The 14360-nt window shown below is 37.6% G+C and overlaps 2 protein-coding genes across 2 annotated transcripts in view; one reads left to right on the top strand and one right to left on the bottom strand.

The window, feature by feature from the left end:
- The window catches only part of LOC120543053 (NXPE family member 4-like), a 177267-nt gene that overhangs the window by 119640 nt on the left and 43267 nt on the right, over positions 1-14360 (bottom strand). The window lies entirely within an intron of this gene.
- The window catches only part of LOC120543332, a 64939-nt gene continuing 63293 nt past the window's right edge, over positions 12715-14360 (top strand). The window contains exon 1 of the mRNA XM_039776368.1: positions 12715-12770. Coding sequence (XP_039632302.1) covers positions 12715-12770 — 56 coding nt within the window. The remainder of the gene's footprint in view (positions 12771-14360) is intronic.

Here is a 14360-nt window from a genome sequence, read left to right as displayed (position 1 = left end):
TTTTATTCCCAGGAAAAACCACCTGTGTAAATGTTTAAGAGCAAGCTGTCACTTATAGCATGACAATGGATTGCTACATTTATTTTAATGAGCTGTCTTTTAAATGTCTTTGTAAAGTGTTTCTGGGTGTCGAGCAATGTATTAATATTACTGATATTTTACTAAATCTTACTATCCACGTTTCTTTGTTTATGAGCCCCGTTGAAGAATTTTTTGGTAACAGAACAGTAAACACGCCAAAACGACTGAAAACACAACTGACTACTGGTATTTTTCGATATCATTTTAACAAAGTTTACTATCCGCCCTCAATCACTGAGCACCCCGGTAAAACGTGAATAGCGTTTAATATACCTGCAGCCTTAGGCCGGAGTTATACTTCACGCGACGCAACGCGTGCTGCAGCGGACGCTCCTGCTACGCAAGCATTGTAGTGTTCATACTTGCGCGCGTACTTTATGTAAATCTGGAGGAATCCACCAGGTGGCAGTGCGAGATATTATCACGGTGAGAACATGTTCGGCTCCTCTGTGTTGTCAATTGCCTAGAACATCTATTAAATTCCGATGACACCTTACCGCAATATATCTGAAAAGGATGTTTATTGATTTAATCCATCAATCCAGGGATGTGTCCATTCCAGCAAGCATTGGGCACGAGTGAGAAACAGTCCCTTGACAAGGCCTCAGCTCATCGCAAGGTGAATACAAGCACACACATACACTAGCGTCATTTTAGCGGCACCAAATCCCCAAATCTGCATATCTTTGGAAGGAAACCGGAGCAGAGTGTGGAATACAAGCAGGAAATACCAGCAACATAACTCCCTGCGAGACAGCAGTGCTATCATTCCACCACCGTGACACCCTCATGTGTGTAATTATTCCCCCATGTGTGTAATTAACAGTATTCATTATTTAAATGAAATTATATGTAAAATGTAACATAAACACTTTAATGCATTTCATCATGAAAGTGATATCAAGTATAAATCTAAAGATTCTAAATGTGCAGAGAGTTGGAATATCATACATTTAATTTGTTCTGTGTGGCAATCTATTGCTGCTTATAAAAATAAATAAATAAATAAAATAACAGAATGAAGAGACTCTTTCACCTGTTGACGTGAATCATCTAAAAGAAATCACCATACTGCTTTCTAACTTTGACGAAATTGGGTGAAAAAAATGATCGTCCGTGACAGATACACTTAATCAGTAGTGTGTGCGACCCACGATTTGTGAGTTCGAGTGTTTGTGTTGTGTACGCGCGTGTGTGTGGTTTTCTCAGTTTTACAATAAAAACAGACATCAGTTATTTGTGAAGCAGGAATATTCTGATCATTCTGGTCCCTGATCACTGATAAACATTCAGAAGAAACAGCGCTATTCCAGTGTTTTCCTCCATAACATCTTTTCAGCAAACAGGACTAAGTTCCTTGCTGAAACAGATCGACCTTTAATGAAATGCTGCCAATATGGAATAACAGAAATCACCAGGCGGCTTTCGGTCAATGATAAACCAGCGTCTGTTGAAGTGAAAAAATGGGAGGTACTGCGGTTGCTATCAATGCTTCCTGGTAACTCAGCTTTTGAGAAGAATCTGTTTTATGGGGTGAAAAAATAATCGCCCTTGACAGATACGCTTAACCAGTAGTACATGCGACCCATGGTTTGTGAGTTTGAGTGTGTGTGTGAGCGTGTATGCTACGTGGTTGTGTGTGGTTTTGTTACTTTTACTATAAAAACAGTTAAACGTCAGTTATTTGTGAAGCGGGAATATTCTGGTCATTTTGATCCCTGATCAAAATTTAAAGAAACAGCGCTACTCCAGTGTTTTCCTTCATAACATCCTTTCAGCAAACAGGACTAAGTTCCTTGCTAAAGCAGATCGCCCTTTAATGAAATGCTGCCAATAGGGAATAACAGATATCACCGGGTGGCTTTCCACCAATGATAAACCAGCGTCTCATGAGGTGAAAAAATGGGACGTGCTGTGGTTGCAATTAATGCTTTCTGGTAACTCTGCTTTTGAGAAGAATCTGTCATGGGTGGGACAAGAGGGAGCGAGTGAGGCGGGTACAATGAGCCGGGGTGGGACAGAGCGTGGCGAAGAGGCGAGTATCTGTGCGAGCGTTTTAAATAATGAAAGGAAAAAAAGTGCTTTGAAATTGAGGACTGCCAACCAAGAGGGCTTACGAAACAAAACGCGACAGACAGGCATATGCTACTTGTATAAAACGTGCACAATAATTATAACAGTGTTGAAGCAATGATGAAGCAAAAGGGAGATGCTAAACATGGGTGGCCGCGTTGTGCCTGCCCATAAATCCCAACCAATGTATATATCTGAACAGATCTATCTGAACCAATATATATATCAGAACGGATGTATCTGAACCGATGTATATATCTAAGCTAATCTATTTTAACCAATATATATATCTCAACCAATGTATATCAACCAATATATATATATCTCAACTAATGTATATATTTGAACGGATGTATTCAAACCAATGTATATATCTGAACGGATGTATCTCAACCAATGTATATATATCAGAACGGATCTATGCAAACCAATTTATATATATCTCAACCAATGTATCTAAACCAATGTATATAAATGACCGGATGTATCTGAACCAATCTTTTTTTCTTGAACGGCCCCTCATATTGGCACCCCATAAATATATATATATATATATATATATATATATATATATATATATATATATATATATATATATATATAATTCATAAATACATAAATTACATATAAATTCAGATCATAGTGGTGGGACATCTGCATCCCATTTTTTGCGAGTTAGTAGTATTATGGTTACTATTTTCATTTATTTTTCCATGATACATCTGTGTGAATACGTATTATTGCCCGACTACAACTGTTGAATATTGGCTTCCTTTGCAAAATTGCAGTACTGGGCAATGTTCAACTGCCTCTGGTGATAGCCAGAACACTGTAGTCTAGCAAATCAGCCCTGCTAACAAGAGCCCAGCAGCAGCATCGGGATTGTAAACAAAGGAGCAGAAAGCATGGAGGTATTCAGGTGAGGCTTCAGCAAACCCCACACCATCTACCTCTGCTGAACATTTTTCTCACTAATGTTCAGTCTCCAGCTAGATGAACTACTACTCCGGATCCCCTCACACTGACGTATTACTGACTGCAACATTATGATTTTCACAGTATCACTGTTAAACGACTGTATCCCGGACATGTCTATTGAGCTAGAGGGACGCACTGTCTTCAATAGAGAATACTGGTAAGATCAAAGGCAATGGTCTGTGCATTTATGAAAATGATGCTTGGTGTGTGGGCACTATTTTAATTGAAAAAAGTCATTGCACTGCTAATATGGAATATCTGATTATTAAGTGTAGACCTTTTCCCTACCCAGAGAATTCACATTATTATCACTGTCATGTATGTACCACTGGATGCCAATGCTAAGCTTGCAATGAAAGAACTACATGCTGCTGTTAACACGATAAAATGCACATCCAGATGGGGCTTTCATTACTGCGGGTGATTTCAAACATTGCAACTTTGGAACTATATTCCCAAATTTCATCAAAACGTCTTCTGCCCCACCTGAGTAGAGAGAATATTTGTTCCACGTGTATACAAACATTACTGAAGCCGACAAGGCTTTTCCACTCACCCATCTTGGACAATCAGATCACCTCTCCCTGTTCCTCCTCCATAAATACACACCACTTATCAGATGCGTGAGACCTTCAGTGAGGATGGTGAAAGTCTGGCCTGAAGAGGCAGACTCTGCTTTACAGTAGACGTTTCAGCACACAGACTGGAGCTTGTTTGCCACCAATGTCACACCAGACTCGTAAGTGGACATTGAAAGGTTGTGGAAGAATAATTTTAGGGTAACACAGCATTCATCTTAAAGAAATAGCATAAAGGGTTAATAAATATCGGAAACCTGTTCAGGCACACCAGGAAACCAGACACTGAAATATAAGAACTGGTTTAGGAAAAATGTTGAGATGGTCAATTAAATAAAGAATGTAACAGAAGAAAGGTTGATGTAATATACAACATGTACTAAAGGATGACTAAAAAATCAGCAGATGTCCTAAAAACAATGAGAATGGACAATTGTTATATGCACAGAATTTAATATAATATTTATATATTAAAGTTATAAGAAGAACCAGAATATAATATAATAGACTTTTTTTATATAAGTCATCTGGGTGTAAACCAACAAACCAACAAGAGTAAAATGTATGCATTGATTTACATTGTATGTAAATTCAACAGAACCTCTATCCTTTGTTTCGCTGATCATTCTATGCTGTATCAGACTGCTTTTAAAGAATGCTCCCTCTAAGGCATTTGTCAAGGGGTAATTAAAAGATACAATGAAGAGCTTTTCTCCTGCCTGATTACTGATTTGTCCTATTACAGGATGTTTCTTTCTTTAATAAGATATTACATTTCTACCACAAGGTACACCTCTTCTGTCCTAGATTACATCAGTACAAGTAATAAAGAAATTACAATGCACAAACAAATTAAGACCTTCCCAAACCAGAATACTCGGTCACACCGAGAGGTTGGACTCCTGCTGAAAGCTTGTGACACGACATTCAGATTTGGTGACTCTGAGAGCTACAGCATATACAGGGCCAACCTGAAAAAGGGCATCAGGAGAACCAAACAGAAATACTGTACAAGCAACAAGCTGAGGATCATTTCCAAAAACTGCCCCCAGATGTGTGTGGCAAGGCATCCAAACCATTATACAATACAGGAAGGTAAATGCAACTCCAAAATCAAGTGTCTCCCTTCCTGTGCAGTGACAGGAAAAGTGCGGTATTTGCATTCTTCCTCTAATGTATACCCCTCATCATCATCTGAGTTCAACTCTGCTATAGCGCATCTTTATGTGAAAACTGCAGTGTCAGATTGAGGGAGCGTGAACATGACTGGGAGAATAAAACTGAATAAAAAAAACCAAAACAACGCTAACCTTTACAAGTACCATATACTGCATTTACAGTGGCTGTTACAGTCTCAAATCAAATGTACAGTATATTTTTATTCTAAAATAGTAAGAATAAGCGCAGCTCACTTCTCAAAACAGAATGGTCCGGGGTCAAACCCGTGTCCTTTAGATTACCAGTCAGCAGTCCTTACCACTATGCCACCAAAGCAGACATATTAAAGACGTGTCAATGTCGCACTCTACCGCAGGTTCTTTTCCTGCAGTTATATTCTTGAATAAAAGTGTACTAGTTTTTGTTATTTTTCTACCTTTTGTGAAAGTGTTTATTTGATATTTGCACTTGAGGCTTCAAACATTATACGATTCATGTCTACATTTTGTCAATTATTACTAAAACATGAAAAACGTTTCTGTTTTAACGATGTGTTTACATAGATTATTGTAGACATGGAACACACATGACATGCTTGTGTTCCAAATAATGATATAGTATTTACTCTATACAACTCTAAGCAACTGACACACAGATAAACAGACTTGAGCTGAGAAAACTTTGTGTGACGGTGGGAGGATGTGATAGTAGGCTGCTTGCTGCTTATCGACACATTTACAAGACAAAACATGCTGACGGAGAGGTGCAGAGGGATTTAAGGTGAGACGGATTTACAAGTTTTTTTGTAGGCTTTGGTAATTATAGTGTTAAGGCCTGTGCTGGGCAACTGTCTGAAGTTTTCAGTAACATCTTTCTTTGTAACCAACAGACCCCAGTCTGTCAGGCTAAACAACAAGACATCCTCTACCCTGATCCAAAGGACTATGTACTCAGCTCATTACTCTACTCCATCTTCACCCATGACTGCATCTCTTTATATGGCTCCAACACCATCATAAAGTTTGCAGACAACACTATGGTAAAAGGACTTGTTATATCTATGGGCAATAATATTGTCCTTATAAAAGGAAAAAGACGAACACAAGTTCAAAGTAGTAACTAACAAGTCCTTTACTAAGATCGTTCCCAGAGTACACGTTACACAACTTTATTATAAGTCTCTACTACTCTACTCTCTAATACCCATAATCCCTTATTACTACAGAATCCCCAAAAGTCCAGACTTACAATATACTACAGGACTGATCAGTGACAATGACGAGTCAGCCTACAGAGAGGAAGTTCAGCACCTTGAAACATGGCTTGCTGATAATAACAACACCCTCAACACCAATTAAACTAAAGGCTGCAGATATACTCCCATTCATATAAATTAGGCTGAGGTGGAGTGTGTTTCCAGCTTCAAATTCCTGGGCTTCCCCATCTCACAGGACCTTTCTTGGCCAATAAACACTTCCAGCCTGGTTAAAGAAGTGCAGCAACGACTTTACTTCCTGAGAAGGCAAATATGAAAAGTCAAAATGACACCCTTTATTGACTAACTGAACAAATTACAATATGCAAACTTTCGAGGCAACTCAGGCCTTTTCTTCAGGCAGTTTGTCATATAGAAACTGGAGTTCCCTGTGTTTATATAGACAGTAGGACAGAGACAGCATTGGAAAAATTTTAAGTAACGGGTGGTGAAAACTGCCAGCACATCACTGACATCATTGACGAAGCCTCTGACGTTGTGCCAACTGCAGCTGGTTCACTTACTTGACAGGGTGAAGATCAAAGTATGACATTTACAGATCTGAATTGTTGATCTGTCATCCTGTTACACTGGAGTCTTCATAACTGTCATATAACATGTCAAATGTTAGGGACAAAGAGAGCATGAGGAATAAACAGAATATAATCCTTCAGCTGTCTATTTTGAGTGTGAAAATGAATAGGGAGGAAAAATATCTTAAAACTTTATTCTGGAATCAAATTATTTTCACAATATTAGACATTTTCGGCTGTGAGGGTCAGCAAAAAGTCATAACTTACCAATTGAGCAAAATCATCACCTTGGAATTCTACAGTGTCATTAGAACAAGAATCTATCATGCTGTCAATTTCTGAGGATTTGTCACAATTATTACACTGTAAATTGCTTTCTTCCGTACATGCTTTACAAGTCTGTATTCAGCTAGCCCTGTAGATGTACAGTAAATGCAGTGTCAACACCGACCCTTTGTCACTAGCCACTGTTCACTAGAGACATGTGAAGTCTGGGATGATGTGCGTTTGTGAGTGAGCAAGATATCTCAGAGATAATTGGAAAGGGGTTAAATAAGATTGTTGGCCAGTCAAGTGGCAGGGATATTTAGTATTTGAAAAACAAAGAATAAATATATATTCATATATTTTGATTAATTCTAGGGCTGGTGCCCAAATTGCCATGTGCTTTAAGCCTGGTTGTGAAAAAATGCTAAATATTTAATTTCAGTTTGTTTTTTCAGCTACATTAATAGTTTCATTCACTTTTACTTTTTCATCTCAGTCTATCTCTGCACACCCAGGGTTTCCTGATGGCATGGGACCTTTTATAACTGGAACCAAAGCCCACATAAACCTCCCTGATCGCATTCACATGTCTGCTCTCTCCATCATAAAGAATGGGAACTACAGCACTACATGAAACAAGTGGGTGTCTATGCGCTTTTTTATAATAATAATAATATTATTATTATTAATAATAATGATAATATTAATTACATTTATTTTAATATTTAAGAGCACTTTATTATTAAAAATAAGTTAAAATCATTAAGTCACCCAGGGGGTCTTAATCTGGCCTTGAATAATAATAATAATAATTGGATAAAAGCAGGGATGGATGTACTATTTAGGTGAATCAGGCAGTTGCCTAAATTGCAAAAGTTAGGGGTGTCACTTTTTTAAACAGTATTGACCCATTTCAAAGAGGATTGAGGTAAAAATTTGTGTTTAATGTGATCAGTGTCTATTTCTGACTCTGAGTGTAGCCTATGCAGGTTATAGGACCACATAAAAAGATATCATATTTAGGCCCTCACCTTGACCAAATCCACCTTGTAAATTATATATGCATTATTATTATACTATTAATGGCAACATCAACAACTAAAGGCAGTAAATAATAATAATAGTGATAATCAAGCAAGTGTTATTTAAATATAAAAGCCACCAGACAGGTGTACTGTATAAAAGATAAGCATCTAAACATCATTCTAGAAATAATGCCTGTATGAGCAAAATCGTTTTAGGATAAGAAGTCATTAATTCAGCCACAAAAAGGATATTAAATCATTACTAGCCATGTGCACTGACACCACAAGTCTTTATATTATTCATATTTTAACTTTAACTTTCATGTGAATTAAACCTTTTTGATACTATTGTATTGATACTGAAGCCTTCAAATTTAAGGGGTGCTTGAAAAGCACCTGTGTGTACTACGTGGCATGATCAAAAAGTAATATGCACATATTTGCCAGGGGCAGGGCTTGTATTGGGCCTGGATAGACCTAGGCCCAACAGCTTTCTTAACTGGCCTCTCCCACAGCTTAGCCTTTTAACTTTTTTTTCTCAAAAGAAAATGATCCTATACTGCATGCATAGATTTTAATACACATCTACCTTGAGAAAAATAGCAGTTGATTATAAACATACACAGCACAATTGCCAGTGTTAACTTTACTAGAAAAGTTCATTTAACTCTTAAAAAGTGTTTGGAAAATTCATAGAATTGAAGGTGATTATACAGCACATGCCTGCATAACAAAGTTTAGAAAATAAGATTGACTTAAAATGTTGCCAATCACAACTATTCAAAACCCATGACATTAGCAGGAGACAATCAACTAGTAAATTTCTGAAGTTACCTTAGCATTCCTGCTGAGCTCCACTGAATCAATTCATATGATTCACTGAAAAGACTTGTTCAAAAAGAATGGATTGTTTGTGAATTGCCCATCACTAGGCTGGCTATGTCTTGTTGGAAGGAAACTGCTTTATGTGTTATTAGTGAGAGGAAATAAGCAGAAGTGCAAAATGTTTCTGAGTCTGATGCCAGCGCTGAAAATTTCTAAGACGAGTGGAAACCCTGTCACAAACCAGCATTGACTTACACAATTGGGATGCTACCAACACTATTACTGAGTGCAGTGTAAAATCTAAAACCACCCAGCTGCCAAATGCAAAAGGATCAGCCAGGTCACAAATTTGTTTGATATCCATGAACCACCAACTAAAGTTTTCAACTTTTGTTATAGCTGGTAAAGCAAGCAACTATGCAACTTATTGATACAACAGATGTACATGGATGGAATACAGGATATCGAAAAATGTGATTTTTACAGTTTTTAAAAAAAACTAGTTTAGGATAGATTCACTTGAGTATTGAGAGAATACATAGAGAAATAATGTATACATAGATTGCAAGGAATGGCAAAATGTATATCAGACTGCTGGCTGTTATTACAGTATAATGCAATACTGTTCAGAATTATAATGGATATTGTTTGGCAGTTTGTGCCTTGTGGTTGATATGACTTACGTATCACCAAAAGATAAACAATCAATTTATCTTCACCATGTGTAAGTAATTTTAAATTAGTTGTAAGAGCCATTTGCTAGTTATTTAAGTTTAATTAAATGTTTGCCTATAAACTAGTGCATAGCATATGGGAGGTCCTTATAACCCCCACAAGCTGAATTGAAATGGAATATTTGAACTATTTGTTGTCCCTCTGATTAGAGATTAGTCTCAGTTAGTGCCCTGCCTTACCATGTGTAAGACATGGAAGGCACATGGTTTTCAAACTGTGCCTTAATGTGCTCAGTTGCATGTGCAGAGCTGTGCATTTAGAATGTACTGAATGTGAAGTAAAGCATAGAGAAATAACTCATCTTTAAAGTATAGAAACAATTGAAGTTTAGCAAGAAGAAACAATTTTCTTTTTTTGCCTTTAATTCTACATGTGTAGCAACTTTTCTCTATTGTTGTCTGGACTGTTTTCTTTAAATTTACACTAAACATTTTTAAAATGATCCCTTTTTGGACTGTGAGATTTCATTTGGTATGCATTTGACCCAGGCTTGATCCTGCCTTACTTACCAGCAGCTACCCTAGAAGTTTGAAACCTGCCTGTTTAACTCTTTGTCGTTTTGAATCGGAGTTGAACCTTTACAGTTTTTTACAATCGCTATGACAGTTTTTTCAAAACATTTAACAAGTTTCCTAAACTCTTAACACGGTTAGCACAACATCCGTCTTTGTAGGCTATACAATTAACACATTTCTTGTTGCTTTGATACAAAATGCATACAGTTAACACCAATTTAAAATGCTTGAACTTCTTTTATACACAAGCTCAACCAAGACCAAAACAATGTAATTTTACAGTCAAATTTACAAATGCTTTCACACTACATAGTAGCTCATCATCACCAGCGTATGAATGTGTGTGTGAATGGGTGAATGACTGTTGTGTTGTAAAGCGCCTAGGGGGGTTCTTGAACTCTAGTTAGGCGCTATATCAAATACAGGCCATTTACCATTTACCATTTACTGTATGTCAGAACAGATAACATCATGTTCTAAACATAACTTATATAGACTAAAGTCAAAATGAACAGCTGTTCATATTGTGAATTGAAACACAAATATATTCCATGTATTTTATTCCATTGCCAATGAGAAACAGCTTATTGCAGTTATGCAAATATATAAATCACAACTGATTCCCATCTAGGAACCACACACATGATCATATGTTCTAAAAGAGGACTCTTTGGGCTGATCTTGTGTGGAAAAGGAACAATATAGAGCAACACAAATAAAGAAAGAAAGAAAAAATGCCTAAACAAGGGAGAGGAAGACGAGTACCAGGACAATTGAGAGGAGTGGGGCAAGGTAGAGGAAGAGGAGTTAGAATGCATGGTGGCTCTCGAACAAGGACCAGAGCTAGGGTAACTGATCATATAAGAGCTACTATCATTGACCATGTCATAGACCATGGGCTATCATACAAAGAGGCTAGTGAAAGCTCTCGAATGAAGAACAGGAACATGCTATTGTCAACATGGTGATTGCTGACAATGAAATAAAACTGAAGGACATTCATTCCAGAGTTGTAGAGGACAACCTTGTCTTTGGGAACATTGCAGCAATCAGCATAACATCCATTTCTCGGACTCTAGCTAAACACAGAGTCCGAATGAAACAACTATACAAAGTTCCTTTTGAAAGGAACAGTGAGCGCATCAAAGAACTCCGTCACCAATACGTCCAGGTAAGGTTATGCATTACAGTCATTACTGTACTATACACAGTGTGTTTTGCAGTAAACTACTCTATAAACCTGGAATGCATTACAGTAGTACATAGAGTAGATATACAGTAGAGCACAGCATTTACATACACTGTGTGTAATTACTTTCAGAGAGTCATGGAGTTGGAGGCCAATCAAGTCCCACATGAAATTATCTATGTTGACGAGGCTGGCTTCAACTTGGCGAAAAGGCGTCGCCGTGCGAGAAACACAATAGGTCAAAGGGCCACAGTTACTGTGCCGGGCCAGAGAGGAGCCAACATCACCATGTGCGCCGCAATCTCCAACAACGGTGCACTCCTGCATAAATGTCAGATTGGCCCCTACAACACCGACCACCTTCTCCTGTTTTTAGAAGACCTGCACGAAAGACTGGTGCCAGAGGAAGAAATGGGACAGGTGAGAGACCACTTGCCAATATATGTTATCACATGGGACAATGTGGCATTCCACCATTCCTGTGCAGTCACAGCCTGGTTTGACGCCCATCCAAGGATGATGTCCCATTTCCTTGCCCCTTACTTCCCTTTCCTCAACCCCATTGAGGAGTTTTTCTCAGCCTGGAGATGGAATGTTTTTGACCATCGTCCACATGACCAAATGTGCCTCCTGGATGCAATGGATGCTGCATGCCAAGACATCACAGCTGAACACTGCCAGGGGTGGATAAGGCATGCCAAAAGATTCTTCCCACGATGCCTTGCCAGAGAAGATATCAGGTGTGATGTGGATGAGAACATGTGGCCAAATGCAGAAGACCGGGCTGAATAGAAGATTACTTTGTTTTTTTTTTATTATAATTCCGGTGTTTTTTCTGTTTGCATATCTTGCAGTAATGTCCTTTTGCAAGTAAAGTCTGTACTGCAGCAGTTCTATGTCTGTATTTTTTTTTACATACAGTAAACTGTACATTTTATAAAGCTACTCTGAGATCGTCATTCACTTTTTTGTATTAAATTTATGCAGCAAAAGAAACAAAATGCATGCATTTACTAAACCCAACAAAACAAAAATGTCGAAAGGCTTCAAATATAAGGGCAGACCTGACACATAAAATAATGCAGTTTCTGTAATTTCAGTTGATGATAGTGTTTTTTTGTCAATGTGTTATGATTGACTAAATGTTCCTGTTGGAAGAGAACATGTGTTACTGTTTTGAATGTTTTGCTTGACATCGTGTACTGTGGTAGTTTATTATTGTATTTTGAAAATTAGTTTTGGGGTTTAGTTTACAATGTGTGATTTTGAGCTTGAAATTAACTGTTTTGCCAATTGTGTGTTTTAGGTGTGTTGGTGCGTTAAGAGTTTAGGAAACTTGTTAAATGTTTTGAAAAAACTGTCATAGCGATTGTAAAAAACTGTAAAAGAACTGTGAACACTTTTTGTGTGACTCTATAAGCTAAGATAAAAGAACATAAATATCTCTTAAGGGGAGCCCTTCCTGGTGCATGGCTAAAATGCTATCTCGATGTGGAAGCATGATGACTGTGACGCAACAGAAGGGGAGCATCTCCATGATGACAACAAACAGCTTACGGTATAAGTGCAGCCCAGGTTAATTTCTGGGTGTATGTTAATGGCAGACCTTTCAGAACATTATGTTGACCCTCAGTCAGAAATAAACAAACAATATGGACAGTTATCCAGCTTAATGAAGTATGTAAAAGACTTGAAGAAGAATGAATCCAACTGTGAGAAAATAAGCGCAGTTATTAAAAAAGACTTTTATGCTTTAATGACAGAGTACATAAAGTTAAATAATGAATTAATACATTTTCAAAGCCGTGAACACGAATGAAAGGAAAAAAAGCTTTAATGCTAAATTGAAGACTTTAAATGCGTTTCTTGAAGAGATGATGCGCTGAACTAGAGAAACACGTTGAAATAAAATTCTTTCCAAGCCGCCTTCAGATTCTGCAAACCAAATGCTATTAGATCAGTTTAATGGATAAAGATTTATCGACAAAGTCACGGAGTCAGCAGAGTTAGTGGATGGACACTATTGCATTAATCTGTCCTTTAAAGATGAGACACTTAAAATACCAAACAATCAATACATTGCAGATCAGTGTGCTATTGGCTTCAAGGGAAAACTTAAAAAGAGCCAAAAAAAATGAGCCCAACATTCCATAAGGATTACAAAATTTTCATGAAAGACATTTTAGATAAGGGATATGCTATTAAAGTACCCACAGAACAGTTGTCACTCAAAGAAGAGTGTGGTACATCCCTCAACATGGAGTATGTCATCCAAAGAAAAATAAAATTAGAGTGTTTTTTAACTATACAGCCACTTGCCAAGGGTTCTCACTGAATGAACAGTTGCCAAAAGAACCTGACTTAACTAACACTCTCATTGGAGCTCTTACAAGATTCAGAGAGCAGCCAATTACACTAATGGCAGATATCAAATCAATATTTTACCAAGTAATAGTTGCAGGTGAAGATAGTGATCTTCTTCATTTCCTGTGGTGGCCTGAAGGTAATCTAAATGATGTACTAGAGGAATACAAAATGACTTTACATCTTTTTGGTGCTACTTCATCACCCAGTTGTGCCTCTTATGCTTTACGAAGAACAGCAGAGGATGCAAGAAGCACAGTTCCTGAAGAAGCAATTAACACTGTGCTACAAAAATGATGACTATCTAAAGTCAGTTGCTACAGAAGAACAAGCCATAAAATTGGCCAATGATCTTCAAGCCTCATGTTTCAAAGAAAGATTTCACCTGACTAAATGGGTGAGTAAAAGCCGAACAGTCTTATTGTGCATACCCGAAGAAGACAGGGCTATTGATCAAAAGGACTCAGACTTAAGTAATGATTTGTTACCAGTTGAAAGAGCCTTAGGTGTTCAATGGTGCACACAGCCTGACAGTTTCAAGTTTCAGATAAAGCTGCAAGATAAACCTGATACGACATGGTATTCTGTCAGTTGTCATTTCAGTATATGACCTACTTGGATTTTTAGCACCAGTTATATTGTCTGCTAAACTTATTTTAAGGGAATTGTGTAAAGAGAAATATGGATGGGATGAAGAAGTGGAAGTTAAGTATGTCCAGCAATGGAAAAAATGGATGGACAATTTGCAGCTAGAAGTGGATGTAAGCAGGTGCATTAAACCGAC

This window comes from Polypterus senegalus, chromosome 13 (genome assembly GCF_016835505.1).
Source record: "Polypterus senegalus isolate Bchr_013 chromosome 13, ASM1683550v1, whole genome shotgun sequence".
Taxonomy (NCBI): Eukaryota; Metazoa; Chordata; class Cladistia; order Polypteriformes; family Polypteridae; genus Polypterus; species Polypterus senegalus.
Note: the sequence above shows the minus strand (reverse complement) of the source record. Positions and strands in the feature narration are given on the sequence as shown.